The 17,493-nt window shown below is 40.3% G+C and overlaps 1 protein-coding gene across 1 annotated transcript; it reads left to right on the forward strand.

Annotated features, from left to right (window-relative positions):
- The first annotated feature begins 201 nt into the window (after positions 1-201).
- Positions 202-16,611, forward strand: scaf1 (SR-related CTD-associated factor 1). Its single transcript, XM_030141506.1, has 6 exons — positions 202-375; positions 4,961-8,546; positions 9,725-9,807; positions 11,715-12,026; positions 12,284-12,412; positions 15,727-16,611. Exons 2-6 carry the CDS (start codon positions 5,075-5,077, stop codon positions 15,883-15,885), a joined length of 4,155 nt encoding a protein of 1,384 aa, XP_029997366.1. The 5' UTR covers positions 202-375; positions 4,961-5,074; the 3' UTR covers positions 15,886-16,611.
- Positions 16,612-17,493: the final 882 nt, after the last annotated feature.

A 17,493-nucleotide genomic window follows, 5' to 3' on the forward strand; every position in this document is an offset into this window, starting at 1 on the left:
TACTACTACTACTACTACTATTTTACAGGTTCGACCCACTTAAGATCAAATCGAGCTGAATGTGGGCCCTGTGGGCTAGTTAAAGAAAATGAGTTTGAGACCCCTGAGCTAAATAATGATGAATGGAGAAAGGAGTGAGTCAAACGCTGACCAGGTTTACACGTAAAACTCAATTTCCCATCATCCTTTGTCGTACGCTTTGCAGGGAAGGAAATGGCGGCCGTTGATGGATGGAAGCTGGCTTTACGCTTTGAAAACGAATTAAAATCAGTCAGTGCTTTAAATTTTTTAAATTAGTGTTTGTGTCGTAAAGAACGATTTCGTTGACTGCAGGATCAAGGCATTGCTCTGATACTAGAGAGTACCAGTCTGAAGGTAACTCTTTTGCACACAGTTCTTGCTCCTTCAAGCTAGCTAGGCTAAGCTACACTGTTGCTAAATGAAATTCTGCTGTCGATACATCATTTTAAAGGTGTGATTTATTTGCTCTGTCCAAGTTAATTGTGAGTTATGACATAGCTGGAACACATATAGTTGTAGTTTCTAGAGATGTCCTGGCAAAAAGTCGAATGCCGGTCTGATTCACCCTGAGCCTAAACGTAACGGCTAATGTTGTGTCACAGACGAGAATGTGTAGAAGAGACACCAAGCATTCGTTGTTTTCTATTTAGTAATTTAAAACATAAATAGAACGTAGAATTGTTCAAACGTGGAATAGGAAAAATCTCGAGGATACATAGGCATTAAAAACAATGGACTGTAGATGGATATATATACTGAAGAGCAGCTTTGTATCAGCCTGACCACATATTACCGGCAACCGTTCACGACCAGCTGTAAGAAGCCATGCCCCTCTGTGTTAGAGGAGACAGTCTTGCTGCTGTTTCTGTTATAGAATAAGACACGGACATTTGCCTGTTCCGTCTCTGTGATTAGTGCCGGCTTGAAATTTAGCACCGGATCCTATTCTGAATTCTAAGACTAATGAACCTTAACGAAAATATAAGAGTGTTAAATGGGGTCTTATTTTGCTAAACCCGCTTTTGTTAGTCTTTGGTACATTTATTTGTGTATTTTGGGACCCTAATGGTTCAAAGAGTTTGAATTTGAATCCTCCAGGTGCTGTAAAGCTATCGTTATATTCATTTTTAGCAAAAATGAAGTGGATTTCTACAACCAGTTTTAATTCCTGCTTAATTTATGTCTATAACTAGTTACGTCACGACATTTGCACATATAAGGTCAAGACTTCCGAGGAACATTTCTCCGATTACACCATAATTGTTTGTTAGCAGCAGCGGTTGTAGTCTGTACTGAAAATATGCTCAAACTTAGAGCTGATTACCTAAAATGTTCAGTTGTTGGTTGAACAGGACACAGCAGCACAGTCAACAACCTGGAGGGGGTGGGGAATGAAGTGGCTCATTTGCATTTAAAGGGCCAGCGCTGAAGACCAATCCAACTTTATTTGTAAAGCACTTTGAAACAACTGCATTGGACCAAAGTGCTGTACAGAAGAACAGATAAAACCAAAAGAAAAGAATAAAATGCCAGAATATATAAAAGACATAGAATTGTACAAAAAAAAGAAAACAGTGCTGTACAGAAGAATAAAACCTAAATAAAAGTATAAAATACAAAAATAGATAAAAAAAAAAAAACATAAGAGTTGTACAATTTTAAAAACAACAAAAAATTAGAACAATAAACCAATACCAAATAAAACAATAGAATAAAAATAATACATTCAAACATTTCACATGGTTACAAAATCCAAGGAGAAAAGATGGGTTTTAAGAAGGGATTTAAAAACGACCTTTTCGGTGTCATTAGTCAGAAATAGGGTTGAAGATGGACCTGTGGAGTTTAATTAATAAAGAATTCAGACCCAACCATAGCATTTGCCGTTTATGTAGACCACGTGGAAATGTTTTAAAATGCATAATTCCATAAAAAAACCCAAAATATTACTCCTTTTAGTGTTAACTCAAAATTTTAAGTCTTTATCTTTTTGTCTTTCAGATTTTTTTGTATCTGACTGTATGATTGTTCCTGTATTCAGACTGAAATCTGGTAAACGAACCATACAGACTTTATACAAATCACTACCAACTCGATAAACTGCTACAGTGATTTTTTAAAACTTAATTATAGTTTTTTGGATGGTGATTTAAGGTGTCCTAAACAGGAAAAAGCCAAAAGCTGATTAATCAGCCAAAATCATTCCCAGCTGTCGCCTAAAATGCCTTGAGTGACTATTGCAGCACAATGCATACTGACTAGATCTTGTTCTGACTTGACTTGTTCTAAAGCACAGGTGTCAAACTCCGATCCTCGAGGTCCGGTATCCTGCATGTTTTAGATGTTTCCCTCTTTCATCACTCCTGGAAGGCATTACATCTTTATCAGGCTTGTGCAGAGCATGATGATGCGCTGATCATTAATTGACCCAGGTGTATTGGCAGAGGGAAATATCTAAAACATGCAGGATACTGGCCCTCAAGGACCGGAGTTTGACACCCCTGTTCTAAAGAGATCCAGGCAGCCACAGTTTTTAGAGTCAGATTTCACAGTTACTCAGTACATGATGGTAAATAGCTAGGTGTTTTACAGCAATTTAGCTAAGAGTTTCGGCCAGAGAAACATGTTGTAGAAAGTCTCAGTTTCTATGGATAAGAGTATCAGACCTAAATGTATTGTGGTGAGTGATAGCTGTTCACAGCCAAAAAGGGACAGAAGGTTTATTTGGGAAATTTTGAATAAAGTAATTTTAACAAAGTTCACAAAATATAACAAAGCCTTGGTTTATGTAACATGGCATCTAGGGCTATTTGAAATTTAAGATGATAATTAGTTGTCACACAGATTGCATATAGAATGCAGTTCATTATATTATTGTTTATTGTGTTGCCTTTTTATCACGCTGTATTATATGTCTGTTAATAGACCAATGCCACCTACGTCATCAATACTGGAAGTAAATATGTACGCCGCCGTATTAGAGGGCAAGAGAGGAGGCAAGAGAGTGACAGACTGTGTTTAGCAGCTGCTTTATCAGTGATAGGATATTTTAAATGGGTTATTAGTGACAGTTTATTGTGTATATATGGAAGACTATTTTCAAACTGTGAGTAACTGACTGATAGGTTTGACCCTTAAAAAGACATGTGCTGAGTGGGAGCAGGAACACCTAAAATTTATAACATTTACATTTTTCAGATATATTACTTACCAAAACAATCTTTATTTTAGATGCGTAAACACATCTTTTTTTAACCTTTCTTCATACCGATATCACCACACAAAGTAGACCTACGGTCACCTGTTGTGGCTCTTCAGTCATGGTTCACGACATGGCCCGGATACAGAGGCTAGCCGGTGCCGGTGTTCTGGCTGGACAGGACACTGGACGCAGAGGCCAGCTGGTGCCGGTGCCCTGTCGAGCCAGAACACCAGACACCGGCCAGAGCTGTGCCCCGCACCCAGCCCAGTTTGAGCCCTGGGGCCTGGCACACAGCTCGGGCTCTGCATCCGGCCCCAGCAGGCCCTCATGCCCGAACCGCGACCCAAGAATCACAATATGTACCAAGCCGTGGATAATCTGTACCATTGCATCCCTGTTGTTCACCACTTTTAATGGTTATATGTAATATACAGCAGACAGGTGACTGTAGGTCTACTACCATACTTGGTACTCTGTCTCTGGGTACTGAGTTCCTTATATTTTTCTCCCTGGTTGGTTAAAACAGAGGGGATCCTGTAGAAAGACTTCTCACCATGTCCTGCTTTGTTTGAGCAGGCTATTACTGTGCAAAAGTTAACCATGACTACAAGTATTAAGTACAATTATCTGTCTAACAAGCCTGGCACTCCTCTTTCTAGGTTGTGGGTTGTCTTCCAATATGGCCACGTAAACATAAATCACATGACCCGTGACATCATGTGGCATCGGTCTATAGTTTAATTATGCTTAATATGCAAGTAAGTATACTTGACCTCAAAGGAGAAAAGCATAGGTGAAGTTAAACATTGGAAAATAATGTGAGATAATTAAAACGTTCTTTCTGTTAGTTTTAGTAGTATTGTATTTTTGTGAGACATTTCTGACATACTGCACAGTCCTTATCCAGCTTTGTCCCATCCACACTATAAAAGCCAAAGTGAGTCCACACTTCAGATTTAAATGATGCCTGTGCATCTTTCAGTTTAACTTCACCACTCAAGTCCGCCATATTAGCGCCTTTGTTTGTTTTTTCTTCTTCTGTGACTTCGGCCCAATTTTCAGCCACTTGCGTGAGGAGCGCCCCCTGGATGACATGTAAAATGATGATTCGACTCACTAAGGAGGAATGATGAAAGAAGTGTATAACTGCTGTATTTTAATAATAATTTAAAAAACAATACATGGCAAGAGCGCATCGTTAATCTATCAGAAGATTAAATATCGCGATAGTTCACCATATTGATGTTTTGTCGCACTCCTAATCTTGAGATCTTTTCAACTGGGTTGATTTTTAATTTACACAGGATATGAGCAATTTTGAAAAACATCCCATCACATCACAAAAACATCACATTTGTTCCTCTAATTTTATTTAGGAATGTAGTGATTCACAGTAACAAGTGGAAATTTAGCCATAACTAATGAATTCCCATGATCTCGGATAACAAACACAATATCTTAAACTGTAGTTATGTGGTTATGAGCTACAGAAACTGTTCAGGGAAACATCTGCCTTTTAATTCCTCTTCCCGCCATCATCTTCTTTCCAGGCGGGGTGCAGTAAAACTCAAACAATGCTAGCCAATGTCAAATATGGGCAAAGAGAATTTAGGTTTAAAGAAAAAAAGCAGTGCAAAGGAAAGATTCAACATTACAATCACTTTGACAGCAGCCAGGCATGGACTTTTATAATACTAAATGGCTAACTTGCTTCATATGTCTTTTCTTTTCTTCTAGGTTTCTTTCTTGATTGCATTCCCGCAGTGTGGCCTTACTTTTTGCTATCAACTTTTTGATCCCACTGTCTGATCACTGGTCATCTGACGTGTGTTCAACCAGTCTTCCTGGCCCATGGACTTGACTCCAGCTTCAGATTTCAGAAGGAGGTCAGGTGCCTCTTCATCGCCAGTTGGGATTACAGAGATTGCAAGGAGCTCACCTGCCTGCTCCCCCTCCTTGTCTCCATCTTCTCCTTGCTCTCGAACATCTTCACCTATTTCTACATCTTCCTTCGTGTGTGCCAACTCAACAGTTAATCAAAACCATGTAACAGGACAGACTGAAGAGATAGAGAAGGCCAGGGTGTCCTCCACGTCAGCTTCTCTTACAACAGCATCTTTTTCGGCACCTGCACACGAAGTTGTCTCTTCAGAATCCTTCATCCATACTTCTGTTGCCCTGAGTGAAGATTGTGAAAAAGAGGGCAAGACAAAGGAGATGTATGATCCTTTTCATCCAACTGAGGGTGACAAGGAGGGAAAGATGGAGGAGGAAGAAGAAGGAGATAAGTATGACCCCTTTGACCCCACTGGTTCTCCAGCATCAGACATCAGTGATGAGGGTACCAAATCAAGGGAAATGAAAAGAAACACAGAGAGACAGAATGATGATGAGGAGAAAGAAGAAGTACCTCCAGATTCAACTGACATCTTGACAGACTTACCAACCCCCTCTCTGGCTACCCAGCTCCCTCTGAGAAGGAGAGTAGACTGTAGTTCTTCCAAATCTGGAGAGCAGAGAGACAGTGCTGACTCTGAGCATTCTGAAATAGAGGAGGGAGAAATAGTTGGGGTTACTGACAGAGATGGCCAGGTAAAAGATAAAAGGCCAGGTGGAGAAATCCTCCCCTTGAATTCGCCAAGTGTTTCCTTCTTCGGTTCAAAACCAGAGCGCATTCTCCGGGTGTTAGATGGGGATGGTTTTGTGTCTGTGAGAGCTGAAGGCAACTGGGAGGTGGACAGGGAGCCTGAAGATGAACCTTTAGTAGGAGTGGAAGACCTGAGAAGAAAGCTGGTGAGCAGGCGGAAGGAAAGATACCTCTCTTTTCCTGCCTCTTCCCCTCTCACTCCTCAGCTGCCACCTCCCAGTCATCCCCTAATTTCTCCCCCCTCTTCTCCCCTTGCACTGCCCGTGGAACAAGGAAGCAAGAACCGCAAGTCCTCCAAGAGCTCAAAGGACAGAGACAGACAGAAGAGTAAGGACAGAAAAGCAGGAGAGAAGGAGGAGAGGAGAAAAAAGAGGAGGAAGGACAAAGAGAGTGGACTGGATAAGAGCAAAGAGAAGGAGCGTGGGCAAAAGACTGGAAAAGAGGGTAAAAGTCGGAGGAACAGCAGAAGCAGTAGCCGGAAGAGGAAGAAAAGACGACACAGCAGCCCAGAGACGTCACAATCCCACAATTCTTCAGGAAGAGGAGGTCACACCAGATGCTCCCTCTCCAGCCCATCTGAAGAACGACACAGAGACCAGGAAAGAGAGAAAGACAAGGACAGAAATAGAGAACGACATAGGGACAGAGACAGAGACAAGGACAGAGACAGAGGGAGAGACAGAGACAGAGAAAGAGATCACAATCGAACCAGCAGCCGTAGAAGAGATGATAGAGAGTCTAGCTCAAGAAAAAAGGAAGGAAGAAAGGGAAGACGACGTTCTAGTAGCAGAGAGTGCAGGAGTTCCAAAAGGTCCAAAAGAAGCAGGGAAAAGAGGGATAGTGATAGAGACAGACAGCGTGACAGGGAACGCCGACGTGATGGACGTCCTGTTGTCCCACCGTCTATCCAAGATCTTAATGGCTCTGACCTCTTTGCCATCAAGAGAACCATCACAGTCACCACTACTACAACCACCACTACAGTACCTGGCTCCCCAAGACTCTCTACAACTTCTCCTCATAGGCCAATACAAGACTCTGACAAGTCGCACAGCAGGAAGAAAAAGCGAAAATGGCGTTCTACTCGAGATGACGAAGACCGGGGAAGTTGTCGCAGCCAATCACAGTCTCTGTCACCACCTAGATATCACAGCTACGAGTCAGACCGCTATTCAGACAAACTAGATCTAGATGTATTATCTTTGGATGGTGAAGCTTTGGATTCAGATTACCCATCTTTGGAGGACACACCTCCAACTGCCCCACCTCCTGAGCCAGCTCTACCCAGTCCTAAAACTAAAACCACCCCCAAGACAGGAAGGCACCACCTGAAAAAGAAATCTTGTACAATAAAGAAAATGGGTCAGTCTGAATCCTCTTCATCCTCTTCCACTAGAACCAAAAGCAAATGTCTCTCCTCAATGTCGGTCACTTCAGGCTCTGCCACAGTCTCATCTGGCCTACCTTCAGTGAAGCGAAACAGAAAGATAGTCAAGGACAAAGAGCGGGACAAAGGCAGCAGAAAGGATTTGGGCCGGTCTGGAAAATCTAAGAAGGACAGCGGCACAAATCGGAAGGGAAAGCTTCAGTCCAAAGTGTCTGTGTTGGTGCGAGAGGGTGTCAGCAGCACCACAGGGACTTCAGTGGGCTCTGGGAAACTAGGCATGGACCTCTTAGGGCCAGGAGGGGCAGGAGGGGGCAGTGGAAGTTCTGTAGTGGGCGGCTCAATTGCAGTAGTTTTCTGCAGGGACAATGAGAGTAGATCTCCATTCCTCAAACCGTGTTCTGAGCCATTGTCACTGGGTGGGCGCAGCAAAGATCTGAGCAGTATGGTTAAACGAAGCAGCATGGCAGCTCCACCATCCTCTTTAGCCAGTCCTGCAGAACTGAAATCTAAAAAAACAAAACCCAGCTCCATCACATCCACCTCCTCCTCTGCCTCCCCGCCCTCCTCCTCTCTGGCAACTAAGCGTCGCCGTCGCATGGCCAAGAAGTCAAGAGAAAAAGGAGGAACAGCAGGGCTTAAGGCTGGAGATAGTAGTCAGACAAAACCCACATCTGAGGGTTGGGGCGGAACCTCGTTAGAAGTTCAGTCAGCCTCTGGAGATGGAAGCAAGTCTGTTAGTCCACATACCGGGCAAGCTGGTCCTGCACCCTGTTCTTCCTCCTCTTCTTCTTCCTCGTCTTCCTCCACCAGTGTACTCCCACCATCCTCGTCACCACCACACACTCCTCCCCCCTCTATGGCTCCTCTGAGAGACACCAGGGAGTCCTCGCCAGATTCTCAGACTGTGGACAGCAGCTGTAAAACACCAGAGCCTTCTTTCATGGCTGAGGAATGTCTCACCCAAACCAGTCCAACTCTACCACCGGTCAGTCCATCAGGCGTGTCCACACCCCAGGGCATGAGTCTTGGCATGACCACCAAGCCTCCTCCTCCAGATGACGCACCCAAATCTTTGGCCTCGCCTCCCTGCTCATCGTCTTCAGCCACCTGTGGTCTCACCTCTCTTTCTTTACCTATGTCTTCATCTGACCCTTCGTCCTCCTCTGTGTCCTCCTCATCTGCTAGTAAGCCACCGCCTCCACCTCCTCCTCCTCCTCCTCCAACAGCTCCTGCCCTCCCCTGGAGTCTGCAGACTGGTGTGGACTGCACAACTGGAGGAGTCCTAGCATGTGAGTCCCCCCTAGTATTTATACGTATGACTGGCAATTATTTCACAATGTCCCACAGTTCAAAGTGATGTACTCGTTTTGCTTATACAATATGGCCACAGATTAAATAGCATACGGATATGCAAGATAAAATGTTTTATTTTATATTTGAATTCCCTAAAAGGTGAATTTTAAGCACTTATTGCTGGGTGAAATTGGTGCTGAGTGATATAGCTAAAAAGAAGAGGAGATCCATGATAAAAATTGGGAGTCAGTTAAAAACAAGTTGACACTAACCAACTGGTGACTGTCATATAATGTGATGCCAGCTGAGCACAATGTTCACTTCTACATGTTTAATACATTCAACAATATAATGTAGTTGTGTTCCATATTCTGTTCATCTAGATCACTCATCTGAAGTGTTATTGGAGTAGCATGTTCAGTGAAACATTTGTAGAAACTTACAAGCATAGTTTCAGTTGCAGCATGTTATTTTAAAACGCTGATGTTGGTGCTTAATACAGAAACTGCGGGATTGAAATCTTTGATTTATAAATTTTTCTTTTTCCATTTTAGCCCCAGTTGAGTGAAATAAAAGTTATTATTAACCAGAAGATCTGAAAGAAGTGAAACATGATTGCACAGCTGTACCATTCTTTCCTTTTATTATGCTAAGTTTAAAAAGCACATCTATGGTAGGAAATATTAAAAATATTCAAACAGTGACATTTAAAAAAAAAAAAAATCTTACAGAATGGTGTCACTATTTATTGTACCCAGCCCTATTTTAAATTTTACTAGGATGTTAATTAAGGCATACAGGCTTTAGGTGGAGCAAAAGATTCAGGCCCTGATGAACCAAAAACCTGGGCACCAAGAGTAAAACTGACCTATGGATTAAAGGAGTGCTGAGTAGAGGTTTTTTTTATTAGTGCATTTCCATTTCATACCTCAGTTCTAAACCATTAATTTATCCCATTAAAACAGATGTATGTAAGTAAATATTAAAAACAGGCTTATGTTCAACTTATGTTCCAATTTCACTACAACTGGTGTCACATGCTTACTCTGTCACATTTTTAAATGCATTGTTATTTATTGGAGGGGTGGGTGTTTTATGCTTATTTTTAATCAGTGAATAATATGTTGTGTAGGTTTCTCTTTCTTGAATTAACCATCTACATCATTCTTCTCAGTGACAGCCCTGCTCTTCAAAATGGAGGAAGCCAATATTGCCAGCAGGGCAAAAGCACAAGAGTTCATCCAAGCAACCAGCCAGGTGAGAATGCTACAAATCAACCATTTGTCTTTAGCTTTTATTTAAAGTAAATCTTCAGGGAAGGTGTGAAAATATCACATTTTAGATTTATCACAAATAAAAACATGTCAAGCCTTTTTGGTATTAACATGATAGTTACAGCTTGCAGCTCATGAAAATTAAATAAGAGTATCTCAGAATATTAGAATATCTCATAAGAATAACAAAGGATTAATTACAGACAACTTTGGAAGAATATGTCCATTTATGCAGCATATACTTGGTTGGAACTCCTCACACACAAGTTCAGGGTTCGTATGGGTGCTTGAAATCCTTGAAAATGCTTGAATTTCAATGTTGTATTTTCAAGGTCTGATAAGTGCTTGAATTTTAATTTAAGTGCATGAAAATGCTTACAATTATGACTGTGTGATGTGATTTATTTATTTATTTTTAATATTAATTCTGCCAGGTTAGATGGCAGGCCAAAGCTACTTACAGAGGGGTAATACATTTTGAACTAGAAAAGACCTCCACCAAGGCAGATCAGTCCCCCCCTCTCGATCACCACCAAAATGTAATAATTTTTTCCTTGTGCCAGTATCAACATTTCCTGAAAATTTCATCAAAATCCTTCCACAACTTTTTGAGTTATCTTGCTAACAGACAAAGGAACAAACAACCCCCCCCCCCCCCCCCCCCCCATCATCACCAAAATGTAATCATTTCTTCCTTGCGCCAGTATCAACATTTTCTGAAAATTTCATGAATATCTGTCCATAACTTTTTGAGTTATCTTGCTAACAGACAGACAGACAAACCCCAATGAAAACATAACCTCTGCCGTTACACTTGGTGGAGGTAAAAATAAAACTTCATGTCAAAAAAGAACATTAGCGTGTGCTCTGAGGTCAACTCCAGGTCAATTTTTTATCTTAGTCTTTGGCTTTGTGCGTCTGTGCCTGAAAAACACCAAGTGGCTTCCCTTTTTTTTTTGGGATAAAACTTTGTGTTCTCTAATTTCTAAACATTTTGCTATTATGAAACATAATTTTAGATGTTTATAAGCATAATACAGACTACATCCCTGTGATTAAAAAGTCACCAAAATAATCATGAGTGTATGTATCCCTGTAGATATGTATATGTATTTACCCCAGCAATAAGGTGCTGTGCTGGAAAAAATTGGAGATGACCCTTAAAATGGCTTGAATTTGACCTTGAAAAATGTGTACAAACCCAACAGTGTGGCGCGGAGACAACCAGCCTCTGGCACTGCTGAGGTGTTATAGAAGTCCAGGCTGATTTGATGCTCTCTCAGCTCATCTGTACTGTTGGCTCTGGCATCTCTCATCTTACTTGTGACAGCAGGCCTACCCCATAGATTCTCTCTAATGTTCAGGTCAGGCTAATTGGTTAGCCAGTCAACCACAGTAATATGAAACCGGTACTAAGTATTATTGGCAGTGTGGGCAGGTGCTAAATCCTGCTGGAAAAGGAAATTGGTATCTCCATAGACTTTGTCAAAAAGAAACATGAAATGCTCTAAAATCTCCTGACAATAGCTGAATTTTTAATATTTAAATTTTTTAAAAATGCATCTGTATATGCTGTATTTGCTTGATACATGCCATGCCTGAAAACACCCCCAGTAACTGACCCAGTAGGGAATGCTTTAAGGTTACGTCCCTACAGTTGCCTGGGTGTCTTGGTCTTAGTGGCACTCAAAGTATATCAGCTTCTGCCTTTCAATTCATTGATGTTTCTTAAATGGAATATGGGATTATGTTTGATCTCGTACACGGATACAGTTTGGTGTCCAGTGCCTTAGATCTTGTGGCTGAAGTTGTGGTAAACTGTGAAGAGCAGAGTTTTTTCACCATCGTGCACTTTTTTCATGCAGATGTTTTAATTTGTCTGTTGTGCAGATCCTGTCTCAGGCCAATCAGAATCAGTCCCAGCAGCACGCCGCTCCTTCTTCAGCCTCCTCCTCATCATCCTCACAAATCCCTCCTCCTCCTTCGCTCCCTCCACCTCCTGGTCTCAGCCCAGCTCAGTTCATTCTCCATAGCTCCCTCCCTCTGGTTGGCTGCACCAAAACGCCACCCTCTCACCTTCACCCCTCCATAAGTGGTGGATGTGCACAGACACCTCCTCCTATGCTCCCTGTGGGACTGTCAGGAGTAACTGGGAGTTCAGGGGACACAGGCTGGGATAATGAGAGCAAAGACCCTGATAAGGTAAAGTTTAACGTATGAAAACAACAAGGCAGTTTTTTTTTAGTTTTCCCAATATTATAAAGGAAACAGGGACCAGATTAAACTCTGCTGTTCTCTTCAGTCCTTTATCCTTGTTAAAGTATGTATTATAATGACTCAGACAGGTTTTTGTTAACCAAAAGCATTCATGAAGTCATTGGTTTAGCTGCAGAACAAGAGAATTAAACAAATATATGGATGAATATTATTCTTTATCGTGTGTTTTCTAAACTATTCAGTACCTGAAGAAGCTGCACACCCAAGAGCGTGCAGTGGAGGAAGTGAAGCTTGCCATCAAACCTTACTATCAGCGTAAAGACATCAACAAAGATGAATACAAAGATATCCTGAGGAAAGCTGTGCATAAGGTGAGCTTGAGTATAAGTTTTTAGTGCCACATGAAGCATGCAGTGAAACTAATAGCTTACAACTAATAGCTTTCAAACTTTCAAGCTATGTCGAAATGAATGGGATATTAAGATTTTAGCATCCTATGATGTGTCTGTCCTCACCAAATAGAAAAATCTACCTGAGGTAGGTGTAGTCGTGACAAATTTAGAAAGTCTTGGAATAATCTCAATTTAACCTCACTCCTCAAGCCTGCAAAACTCATGAAAGTAGAAAACCTGGAGTTTTTAGAAAAGAGTACCAACTTTTGGCTCTTTTGAGATCAGTGTCAGTCACCTATGAGACACTCAGGGGTTGCAATACCAGTTGCCAGTTAAAATTGAAATGTCTGTCAGTAAACAACTTCCATATGTTCCACAAAAGTAGAGCATGGATGAACCAGAAATAATAGTGTGATTTCTGATGCAGTGACTCACAAGTCACAAGACTTTAAGCTGTTCACCTATTATTCACCTTTTTGATATCTTTTATACTTTTCAACATATTACAGTTTAAGTTTTTAACTTTTTTTTTCAACTTTTTTCATCTTTGTAATGTGAGTCTATGGGAGGGAATGACTGCATGTTGTCATTCATTCTGGCATTCAGCTGTTGAGCTTCTGAACCCAACACCTTTAACTTCAACAAACTGGACTTCATTAAACAGTTTATACATTAAAAATGTCAAGAAATTTGTGCTTTCAACCAGTGCACTCATTCATATCGTATACTTTTTCAACAATTTCAGCACAAAGGAACAACAGACCCCTTCAGCTCTCCCATTACCTCTAATGTAACTTCAGCTGTCAGACATATTAAGAGACACACTGAGGGGTTTTATAACTCCTCACTTTTCCCTTGTTTTCAACATGACACACCTGCATGTCCAGCAGTCTCCTCTCACTCATAATGTACATGTTTAAAGGTGCCCAGTTCCCCCTTTGACTAAAAAGTCTCTGTTTCATCTGAGGTAAATCTCTGTGAACTAGCAGTTAATGTTATTGTTGGAACTTTGCTGCTTCTCATTGGTCTGTTGCACATTCTACACAAACATTGTTTAGACATTTTGAATTCAGTTTCAACATTCCCTCAGATATTTGACAAATTTTACGTTATAGAGCTTCTCAAGATAAAGAGTTTAAGATTAAGATGTATTCATTACTTTTACTAAATAAGTATTCACACATATATTATAAATTACTGCATTTTTTCAGTCAAGCATTTCAGCAAGATAAAGTTTCTCTTTTGGAACAGTTAAATCAATATAGTTTTGAGTGTTTTTCCCCCCTACCCTGAATAAAAAGATGACAATCTGAGGTCTTAGGCCTTTAAGTTTGTTGTTTTTTGCAGGCTTGTAATGAGCATAATATATTTTTTTCTAAATGTCTTCATATACAACAAGAACATTCAAGAGGCATTGTTTGTGCAAAGTTCTACAGACACAAAATCCAAACTAAATGGCTCCCATAGCCTACAGTCACTATTTTGTGTGACCTATGCTCCCCTGACAAATTAGTGAAAACACTAGAAATAACTTGAATAAATCTCTTTGTTTGAAGAGTTAAAGTTGTAGTCAGCTCAATGGGAGTCTGTAGAAACTGTTTTGTCCTGAAACTTTTGTTCTTAATTCTATTTACGCTGCATGAAAAAAGTATTGGATCAAACCTCAAAATAATGGAATTACTTTGTTTCATTCAGTCCCATTGCCTCAAAATTCTAGCCTTGCAGTCTGCTCTTACTTGTCTTACTACCCTTACTCTTATTTGTCAGAGAAAGGTTCATGTTAGAGTGTACTGAGTTAGAAGGTGATACTGTATTAGCATGCCACCATTGCACCCAGCCAGTTAAATGTCCTCCTTTCTAGATATTCCACAATGAACTGTAAGTGGTATTATTGTAAAGTGGAAGTGTTAAGGAACAACTCAGGCAAACCATGTAAAGTTACAGTGTGGAGTCCCTGTGTACTGAGGCACATACTCTGAAAAAGTTGCCAACACTCTGCAGACCCAATAACTGCAGAGTCCCAAACCTCATCTGGCATTGGCATCAGCACAGAAACTGCATCAAACTTCATGGTGTGGGTCTCCATGGCTAAGCAGCTGCGTGTAAGCCTTAAATCATGCACAGTGCCATATGTTAAATTGTGTTGGATCAAGTGGCGTAAAGAACACCACTGGACTCCTTTTAGCCACGCCTCTCGTCCAACATCCATATTTGACCTCACGAATGCTATTCAGGATGAGGGGGTAAAAAAAATTCCATAGATAAACTACAAAATCTTATAGAAAATCTTCCCAGAATTTTGTAAGCTGTTCTAGCTGCAAATGATGTTCCAACTCCATAGTAATGCCTCTGGATTTAGAATAGGATGTCATCAAAGCTCCTGTAGGTTGCTCAATATTTTTGTCAATACAGTGTCTTAATAAAGATAACACTCCAAGTAGGGGAATTTTGTGGGGTAAGCCTGTCAGATATAAACGATAACCCTTAAGAAAAATATTAAACCTAGGGTTTCTTCAGGTTTGTGGTGGGTGTAGGGGGCAGATGCCGTTGTTTGTTGATGTCTACCTAAAATGCATTTTTCCATATTTTTTAATCTATATTTTATAGTCCTTATAAAATAATTTATTCATTTTTGTAAGTATTTGAAATGAATATGAAATAGATGGCAAGAAAAAAAAAAAGTTCCTGTTTCATTTTTAAAAAGAATAATTAACTGTAGTCCTATGGTATGAATGTTCAGTAGGAGTAAAGACTTCCTGAAAGGATATTTATTTATTTATTTATTTATTTAAAACACAGCTGGAGCAGTAGATAGTCAGCTACCTATGTTCATGGGTTTTCCTGCTTAGGGAACTAGAAATGTTGCAGCACTTTCAGCTCTCAGCAAACCTGATGGGTCTTGATGAAACAACCATATTTCAACAATCACTGAACTCTTGAATTTGTATCATTTGTAGCTAGGTGTTGCGATACAAGATAATCACTAAATCTGTGATTTCAGTACCTTGACCATACGTTACCTAATTTTGCTTTGTGTGATAGAGTAATGATAATGTCATTTGCCTCACTGTTTTAACTTGAAAATTGTTTTGTTTGATCATGTAATTACTAAGACTACTACAACATGCTACTTGTAAAAATCTGGAGCTGTGAAATCACACAAGTATAACCACCTTCACCTTATTTCAAGTCAAAGCAAAATCAGCCTAAGTCTACAATTACACCACGTAAACAAAACTTTAAGGTTCCTTAAATGAAGCAAACCTCTTTAACCAAACTGTGTCTTGTCTTAGATCTGTCATAGCCGCACTGGAGAGATCAACCCGGTCAAAGTCAGCAACCTTGTAAAACTGTATGTCCAACGCTACAAGTACTTTAGGAAGCATGGACGGAAGATGGATGAAGAAGAGAGGGATGACAGGGAATCAGGAACCCTGCATTCCTCTGCCTAATGGGGTGTTGTTTTTTTTTATTATGATTATTATTATTTTTTTTTTAATCTACCCACAAACCCACCCCCCAACATTGCCTTCTGCTAATGATCTGGGACATCCAGGCCATCCACTAATTCTCATGAAATGTTTTTATTGTTTTGATATTCCACCATGTCTTTGCCTTTATGTGATCTTTTACAGGTCTGTTCTTTTCTCCATGATCTCAGTGTAAATATGTCTCACACAAACTTTACCATGTATGCAGATTTCAGAAAGTGAATGCCATCATAAATACCCATGTGACCTAATACTTTAGAACTGTGCAATAAATAGCTCCTTGTGAAGCTTCTTATTTTTAGTCTTCATTTACAGTTTATTTCACAACAGTGATACTATTTGCAAAACTTTTTTCATTGTCCTTGAAGTGTTAATGCTTTTTGTCTACTCCACATGTATCAAGAGCCAAGCTGTGGGGATCTGTAGTACCTGGTTTCATACCAGAATCTGATGTACAAAGTATAAAGAAGCTACATTTCCCCTCTGCAGACTGTATGCAAGTTGACCCTCTGTGAGTTAGACAGCTGAACAATGATGGTTCAAATACATTTGACAATTGACCTCTCACTTTGGTTCTGCTGTATGTGTTTTGTGTGCATGTGTTACTGAGGTTGAGAAAGTTGCTAAAACTCTTTATACTTTATAAAATGACTTGACCAACAAAATATAAATGTTGCTTGAAAACCAGTACACTGAAGAATTTGCTTATTTACTGAGTTGCTTTTTTCTGTTTCCCTTATATGTCTTTTTCTTTCTTTTCTTTTATGCATTTGGCAGACGCTTTTTTCCAAAGCGACTTACAGGGGAAAACCAATCAAATCACTCAATCAAATTTTATTTATATAGCGCCAGATCACAAAAAGTTATCTCATGACACTTTATATATAGAGTTGGTCAAAACCAGACTCTAAGCCAATTTACAGAAACCCAACAGAATCCTCCAGGAGCAAACACTTGTGACTGGTGACAGTGGCGAGGAAAAACTTCCCTTTAACAGCAGAAACCTGGAGCAGACCCAGACTCCTGGAGGATGGCCGTCTGCCTTGACCAAAAGATTGTCATGTCATCCAGTGCTTCTGATAATACTGGAGGATATGAACAATATATGGTCATTAACCACCAGCTGGACTATGCATGACACCGTATGGGCAAACTGTAAAGCACTTTAGCCGGTTAGATAGATAATCACCTAAATGTGTTTTTTTTTTTTTTTTAAATGTAATTAGGTCATTATTTGATGATAAAAACGTGAAAGCTGGCAATTTAGAGTAAATGGCCACATCTAGACCCTTGATATTGAAAAGGAGACAAAAATATTTACGGTACTTTTAAAAAAATATCTGAATTCGCATTGCGATGAGTTGGCGACACGTCCGGGGTGTACTCCGCCATCATCCGCTGGATGCTGGGTTATCCTCCAGCATCCCCGCTAGCCTCCAGAGGGCTAGTGCACGGCTCAGAGGATGGGTGTATCATAGATGACAACATGTAAAGTGTTCCAAAGAACACCTAGTCCAACTGGTGTGTCCTACATAACCATCCCTATCGTGATTATGTAAACACAGGAGT

Source organism: Sphaeramia orbicularis, chromosome 8 (genome assembly GCF_902148855.1).
Source record: "Sphaeramia orbicularis chromosome 8, fSphaOr1.1, whole genome shotgun sequence".
In the NCBI taxonomy this organism is placed as follows: Eukaryota; Metazoa; Chordata; class Actinopteri; order Kurtiformes; family Apogonidae; genus Sphaeramia; species Sphaeramia orbicularis.

Bases quoted from the DNA above. Each gene is read 5' to 3' on its own strand.
- scaf1 (XM_030141506.1), top strand. From the start codon at position 5,075: ATGGACTTGACTCCAGCTTCAGATTTCAGAAGGAGGTCAGGTGCCTCT. The intron at 8,547-9,724 runs GTGAGTCCCCCC...CATTCTTCTCAG, and splicing joins AACTGGAGGAGTCCTAGCAT to TGACAGCCCTGCTCTTCAAA. The intron at 12,413-15,726 runs GTGAGCTTGAGT...GTCTTGTCTTAG, and splicing joins TGAGGAAAGCTGTGCATAAG to ATCTGTCATAGCCGCACTGG.